Here is an 8,507-nt window from a genome sequence, read left to right on the forward strand (position 1 = left end):
CTAATATCATATAAAAAAATTTTGATGCAAACATTTTTTTCAAAATATTATAAGAATACAAAAATGATCATATATAATTATATATTTTGATTCGACTGCTACAAATCCGACATCATAATTCGGCAAGTCATGTTATAGTTCGGCGTCATACGTTACAGACAGGTTCAACAGACTATATCTTGAAATCAAAACGTCCGATCAGATATCATTGTCCATTAAAATTTAATCATTACTCTTCAATTCAGGAGATCAACGGAAATATAACCAATCTATTTTATTTCACCTATAAAGATATGATATTCTATCTTAAAAAGGACACGTTGAATTCAATATACTAACTTAGGCATTAGAGTGCCTTTTGCAGGTACACTCCCTCTTTGTTCATACTCTTTACAACGTAATATCTCTCTGGACGAAGAGCCCGACTCATCCCTGCTTATAGTTCGGCGTTAAAGGGAAAAGCTCGGCGTCAACTCCTCTAGCCGAGGTCACATCCAAGTTACTCTCACAAGAATAATTGGCGCCCACCGTGGGGCCGAAAATATAATTCTTTCATTTTCATCGGCCTCAACATTTGCACTTCCAACCATGGCTGAGCAACTCCTACCTACACCGTCCGAGCTCCTTCGGATGGTAACCGAGTTACAACAAGCCAACCAGCGCATGGCGGAAGAAATCAAAGAATGGCGAATCAGATTGCTAACTTAAATAATGCTCGGATTGAAAACAATGACGGACGTCAAGAGCGGACCGAAGAAGCTGAACATTAGTTTGATCCAACGCATGTCTCCGAAACTGCTCGGAATGAAGGAGCCCAACCCATGCACAACGAAGAAGCTCGACCAGAAAACGAAGATGGTGGCGAGCCCGACGACTCTCCTGGGCCATTCACAGCCGAGGTGATGAACTTCGTGCTGTCCAAAAGGTTCACCCTACCAACCACCTTAACCCCATACGACGGGTTAGGCGATCCAAAGAAATACATCAAAAAGTTCACATCCATAATGATAGTAAATGGTGCATCTGATAAAGTTTTATGTCATTATTTTCCATCTTATTTAGACGGTCTTGCACTTGATTGGTTTTGTTCTTTGCCTGCAGATTCTATTTCTCGTTTTCGAGACCTGTCAAAGCTGTTCGAGGAGCATTTTGCCGAATCAGCTATCTACCTGCATGATTCTAAGTACTTGAACACAATCAAACAAGGACAGCATGAAATCCTAAAAGATTATATGACGCGCTTCACAAAGGTGGCTATGAGTATACTAGATCTCCACCCTGAAGTGGAATTGCACGCCATCAAAAGCGGACTCCGACCAGAAAATTCCCAGGAAGCTATTGCTGTAGCGAAACCTAAAACTATGGCCGAGTTCCGTGAAAAGAAGAAAGGGCAGATTGACATTGAAGAACTCCTACAAGCTCGGAAAATAGAGAAACCCCAGTACAGAAAAGATGATAAAGCACAGGATAGCAAGAAAAATTTCAAGCCAACTCCCCGTTATGAATCATATACTCAGTTCAATACAAAGCGCGACGACATCATTAAGGAGATCCTCAATTCCAAATTAATCAAACCTCCGCGGAAGGCCGGCAACTATCCAGACTCAAGGAGTCCAGACAAATCGAAGTATTGTACTTTTCATCAGAAGCACAACCATACTACTGATGAGTGTGTCATCACCAAAGATCTTCTAGAGCGACTAGCTCGACAGGGCCACCTCGACAAATACATCGGAGGCCATATGAAATGACGCGCCACTGCTGACCACAACTCGGCAGGACAACATAGCCGAGAAAGAGAAAAGGCGAGCACAAGTCACCCCGAATAACCAAGAGGAGTCATTAACTATATTTCTGGAGTTTTTGTAGGTGGCGGGGCAACAAGCTCGGCAAGAAAACGTTCTTACCGAGCTATGTTATCAATAGAATCAAGTCCACACAATCCTCAACCGCCTTCACACTTTCCTCAAATGACATTTCAAGCTTCTGACTTCAATACAACTACAACAAATCTGGACGATCCTGTGGTAATCTCCATCCAACTTGGAGATCTCCTGGTCAAAAAGGTACTACTTGACCCGGAAGCAGTGCTGACGTTCTATTCTATTCCACTTTCCAGAAGATGAAACTAAGCAACAACATGCTCCAACCTTCCACGGGAGATCTGGTCAGCTTTTTAGGTGAAAGGGTCCTGGTATTGGGATCTGTGTGGTTACAAACCACACTCGGTGAGGCTCCATTATAAAAAAAACTTCGGATATTCAATATTTAGTTGTTGACTATTTCAGCCCTTATAATTTCATACTTGTCCAACCTTTTTTTAAATAAGTTCGGCGCAATTGTCTCTACAATTCATCTCTGTGTCAAGTTCCCTTTGCAGGATGATACCATCGCAACCATTCACAGTGATGCTCGTGAGGCCAGACAATGTTACAACAATAGTTTCAAGAACCCCAACCAAAGTGTCCAAGCACATGTACACAACATTAGCAATCAAGAACTCCCAGTCTTGGCCGACTTCGATCCAAGGGCGGATGCTCTCAAGTGACCAACCCCAATGGAAGACTTACAAAAAATCTTTTTTGCAGATAGCTCGAACAAATTCACATACGTCGGATCTACACTAAGCTCGGAAGAGAAAACCTCATTTCAAACATTTTTACAACAAAATGCTGATTTATTTGCTTGGACCCATGCAGATATGCCAGGCATTGACCCTTCTGTAATTTCTCATAAGATGGCATTAGACCTATCTGTCCGACCTATCGCACAGAAGAAGAGAAACCTCGGCCTCAAACGAAAGCAAGCCTTTTTGGAGGAAACCAAGAAGTTAATCAATGCTGGCTTCATATAAGAGATCAGATTCACAACATGGAATGGCAAATGTTATCATGGTAAAGAAACACAATGGTAAATGACGCATGTGTGTTGATTTCACCGATCTCAACAAAGCATGCCCAAAAGACTCTTATCCCTTGCCATCTATTGACTGTTTAGTCGACAATGCTTTAGGTTATGAAAAACTGAGCTTTATGGATGCATACTCTAGTTACAACCAGATCCTAATGCATCCATTTAATCAGAGTAAGACTACTTTTATTACTGAATATAGAAATTACTATTATAAAGTTATGCCATTTGGTCTTAAGAATGCAGGTGCGACATATCAATGCCTTATGAACAAGGTATTCACCTGACGAGTTGGTAGAAACATTGAAGTCTATGTAGACGATATGGTCGCCAAAACAAAGCTTGGCGATAATCACATTGATGATCTCGCAGAAATATTCCACCAAATCCGAAAATATAACATGCGGTTAAACCCCGAGAAGTGTGCCTTTGGTGTACAAAGTGGCAAGTTCCTCGGTGTCATGCTTACCAACCAAGGAACCACGGCGAATCCTGATAAATGCCGAGCTGTCTTGGAGATGACGAGCCCACAAACTATCAAAGAAGTCCAACAACTGACAAGGAGACTTGCCGTGCTCTCTAGATTCCTCCCTTGCCTAGCTTCTAAATCTTTCTATTTTTTCCAAACATTAAAAAATAAAAAAGCTTTTTATTGAACTGATGAATGTGAACAAGTTTTCACAACCATAAAAGAAACTATTTCAAAACCACCTGTTTTACAAATACCCCTTCAAAGGGAACCGCTTTATCTATATTTATCTATCACTAACTAGGCCATAAGCTCTGTTCTTATTGCAGAAAGACAAAAGCAGCAACTGCCAATCTATTTCATCAGCAAGACCCTACAAAATGCCGAACTGCGTTATCCGAAGATCGAGAAGCTGGCTTTAGCTCTGATATTTTTGGCACGAAGACTTCGGCCATATTTTCAAAGCCATGTAATATATGTTCGAACAGATCAACCCTTGCGGCAAGTGCTTCAAAAGCCAGAATTAGCGGGGAGACTAGTAAAATGTTCGATTCAGCTCTCCGAGTTTGATATTCGGTATCAGGGACGAGGGCCAATCAAATCTCAATATTTGGCAGACTTCATTGCCGAATTCACAATCCCAGACACAACCGAAGATTCAACCCAATGGTCTTTATACGTTGATGGTTCTTCTAATCCACAAGGGTGTGGAGCTGGAATCATACTTGAAGACGGAAATGATAATGCCATCGAGCAATCGCTACACTTTTCCTTCAAGGCAAGTAACAATCAGAGTGAGTACGAAGCTCTTATTGTCGGCCTCAAACTCGCCGCCGATCTAAACATTGCCGAACTCAAGGTGTATTGAGATTCCCTGCTCATGGTCTAGCCGGTAAACGATTTATACCAGGTAAAGGATCCTTTATTATCCAAATATCTTGCTATTGTTCAAATATTACTTTCAAAATTTTATAAATGTGACATTCAACACATACCACGGGAGAATAATAGCCGAGCTGATATTCTATCTAAGCTCGCCAGCACTCAAACAACCAACTCCTCCCTTTAACAATCTACGTTAATTAAACCCAGTATAGATTTAACAGAAGTTCTAAGTGTCACACAGGATGCAGATTGGAGAACACCAAACATAAACTATCTTTGGACAGGGATCTTGTCAGGCGAAGTCGAAAAAACTTGGCACTTTAGTTATGTATCCTGGAGCTATCTACAAGGTTTATATGTATTATGTCTTGTCCTGTTCGTGCTTACACGTTTAGTTATCGTGTGTGAATGCTTCACGTTTTGTATTTCTGCTTTACGCGACTTTGTACTTTATTCCTTCATCGGGCTTCTAGTGTCGTGGCACTTTGTTATTCCTTGCCTTACGGCTAGAGGTAAGGCTTAGGGTAACGGGGTGTTACAACATCCGACTTCCTTTTCCTCAGAATTACCTTTGTCCTCTTCGGCCGAGGCTGATTAACCTCCCCAGCAGCAGTAGCCTTCTCAGGCTTAGATGTCAACCCCTCTTTTTCCACATTTTTACTTTTAGTCCAAGCCCTAAGGGTCGCTGCAGATACCCTGGGATATTTTCCACCTAAAAGCAAACAAAATCAAACAGTTCACACAATACTTCGATGTCATTCACACCACAGTATTCAAAAACAACAAAATACAAACACCTCACCTAAATACTCTATAACTGCCTGCCTATTTTTCTCCATTGGAGTAAATCAAAAACCAAAATCAACTCTTTTCGATCAAAAACCTCCACCAAATACTCAATGATGCATTCATCCCTTGCACTAATAGTTTTTTGCCCCCAAATATTCTGAGGCTTCGAGCACCACCAAAGAGGAAACTTTTTTCCCAAATGCTCGTCCATATAAAACAAGAAATCTCCCTCTGCATTAGTAACCTTCACATATATCTTCTTAAAGTTTTTAAAGGACGACTTATAAAGTTTAAAAATAGCACACCTAGGCGAACTATTCAAGTTCACCCATCCACCTTTTCAAACACCCTTAGGTTGAAATAGAGAGAAAAACAACTGCACCGAGGGCGTCTCCTCCAAAAACTCCATCAAAATCTCAAAACTACGAAGAAACGCCCAGCCATTCGGATGGAGTTAGGACGGTGCACAGTTCAATTACTTAAGCACCTGACATTCAAAATCAGTAAATGGAAGTTTCACCCTCAACTCTTCTAATACACTACTGTACATGTAAAAATACTCAAACCCCTCCCCCTGTGAAACACACGGTCGCTGGAGGTACAGGAAAGCAACTCCAACCGACCCCAGAACCACCCCTCACGATCTTATTCTTGTCTATTTCCTTCACGGCACCTTCATCTAGGAACAGGGATGGACGTTTCCTCACGTCTTCATTCACCCAATCATATGATCAATCTATCCTCTCTCTTTTATCTCTCTTAAACCCCATTAGCAAATAACAGAAGCAGAACGAGAAGAATAGAAACTCAAAGACGTATAAATTAGAAGGAGAAAAGCTACCACGTACCTCTTTTACTCATTCTTTTCTCCGGAACCTTCACAAGAAATTTTTATCTCAAATGACACAAAAAATTTAGAAGCAACACTATTGGTATTCCAATGCAGTTACCCAAGAGTTACACCACCGATTAAGCTCTACTACACCCACTAATCAGTCACATCAATGGTTTAGGGAAGCATTGGAAATGACAATCCCCTTAATGCCATCATTACTTCTCTCTCTCTTCATTAAAAACTATTACTTTTACTATTTAATTAATATTAATAAATGTTTTTAATAAAGCATTTTGAATTGGGGCTCCAGGTCTAACCCAGTTGCCGAGTTATGCACCTACTCAATGGCCAACTTATGCTTCATTCAAAGCTCAACCTGCTTCATCAAAACACTTCCCCATGCTAAGCTTGGGGGCTGTGATCCGACAATTACAAATCTGACATCATAATTCGGCATTACAAATCATAACTCGGCAAGTTATGTTATAGTTCGGCGTCATACGTTACAACCAGGCTCAACAGACTATGTCCTGAAATCAAAACGTCCGGTCAGACATCATCGCCTATTAAAACCTAATCATTGCTCTTTAATTCAGGGGATCAACGGAAATGTAACCGATCTATTTTACTCCACCTATAAAGGTATGATATTCTATCTTAAAAAGGACACGTTGAATTCAATATACTAACTTAAGCATCGGAGTGCCTTTTGCAGGTATACTCCCCTTTTATTCACACTCTCCACAACGTGATATCTCTCTAGACAAAAAGCTCGGCTCATCCCAGCTTATAGTATGGCGTTAAAGGCAAAAGCTCGACGTCGACTCCTTTAGTCGAGGTCAATCCAGGTGACTCTCACAAGAACATATTTATGAGTTATTTTACATATTTTTAATATATTTGATAAGTAACTTTTTGCTAACTGATTGGTAATTATAATTTATGGACGCATGAAATAGTTGATACTTTTTAGTTGTATTCAATTGGGTAAAAGCGAATTGCGCCGAGTTGAATTTAGTTAAACGAGCCTAACTTATGTTGTAAATAAAACCGTTAAAAGTGTAAAAAAAGTAATTTGGATCGTGTTTGAAAACTTTTTTAAAAATAAAAAAGAACTATTAACACTTATCAAAAGTCTTAAGACTTGTGAGTAATCATTACTAGAAAAATCACTTTAGCGATTATTTATTTTATTTAGTGACAATAAAAATAACCGCTAATATATTATAGCAATTAGACATTAATTGTCTTATATTTTGTTGTTAAAAGATTTTAGCGATAATTATATAATTATCAGTAAAGAACTTTTTAGTAGTTGCAAAAAGTATATAGTTACCATTGCCAATGAGTAATAGCTCAAATGACATAGTCTCCCCATACTCAATTCAGAGGTTGCGGGTTCGAGTCTCCTATCTTTGGTAAAAAACAAAAAAGTATATAGTTACCACTATAACATATAATAATGACAAATATATAATTGTCGTAAAAACATAAGTTAAATAAAATATATAATAACTATTATGTTATTATCACTAAAAAATTGACACTAAGAACATCTCCATCTCCAATGCTTGATTTCAAAATATTTGCAGGATCATATATTATAAAACTTAATTTGAAATTCAATGTGAGATTTTTTACTCTAATACTTTATTTTATTTTAATTAATATTAGTATTATTTTAAAGATAATATTTAATATAAATTTTAATTTTAAATAATTTTAATTATTATAAAATCAAGAGTGATACTTAAAATTGATCCATTAGAATTACTCTAAAAGTTTTTTTTTTTTTGTATTAAATGAGATGATTGAACTAAGTATTCCACTATTAATTTGTATTTTTCTTAAATTTACAAGGTTAAATTATCACTGATGGAGTGATTGCAATTTTCAATTGACACAATAAGGAGGATGGTGGCATTTATGTTGGAGTATTTGAAATATATTGGGATGTAGTTCACAGTATGATGAGTGTTACATCTATTTTAAATTCTCCATATAAAATGGTTTTTATTGAATTTATATATGAATAAAGAATATGTGTTTGAAGTTGAAAAAATTTCTCAAATTGTACAATGATTTGGTTAACGAGTATAGAATAAGATTGGTACAAGTGAAAATAATGAGAATAATTTTTCTACACAATCTAATTTATAACGTGGGGNNNCCTATATTTGAGAAATTTGATATGCTGATGATGGACATGAATAAAACTAAAACTTTAATGGGTAGAACTGATGAGCTAGATAATTATTTAAAAAAAAAAAACTCTTTTATTTGTTAAGGAATACTCCTAATTTTGATATTCTACTTTAGAAAAAACTAAATGAATACAAATACCCAACTTTTCAAGCAACTGCAGTGGATTTCTTAGTCATTTCAATTTCTACCATTGTTTCTTAGTTTCCTTTAGCATAGGCGGCGGTAGGTTGGTGATAGCTCCTCAGGGAAATATTTTGCATCTAAAAACTATTGAAATTTTAATATGCTCTCAAAATTAATTATTGGCGGATGAATATAAAGGTAATATAACCTAATTTTTACTTCTACTTATATTTATAAATTTGTTTGTTATTTGTCATATTTTGTATTGTTTGTAGCTGGAAACATATTTGG

The 8,507-nt window shown here is 37.6% G+C and overlaps 1 protein-coding gene across 1 annotated transcript; it reads left to right on the forward strand.

Moving 5' to 3' along the window:
* Nucleotides 822-1,751, forward strand: LOC107607094. The gene has a single exon (XM_016309080.1). It carries the CDS (start codon nt 822-824, stop codon nt 1,749-1,751), a length of 930 nt encoding a protein of 309 aa, XP_016164566.1.

Source organism: Arachis ipaensis, chromosome B07 (assembly GCF_000816755.2).
Source record: "Arachis ipaensis cultivar K30076 chromosome B07, Araip1.1, whole genome shotgun sequence".
Lineage (NCBI taxonomy): Eukaryota > Viridiplantae > Streptophyta > Magnoliopsida > Fabales > Fabaceae > Arachis > Arachis ipaensis.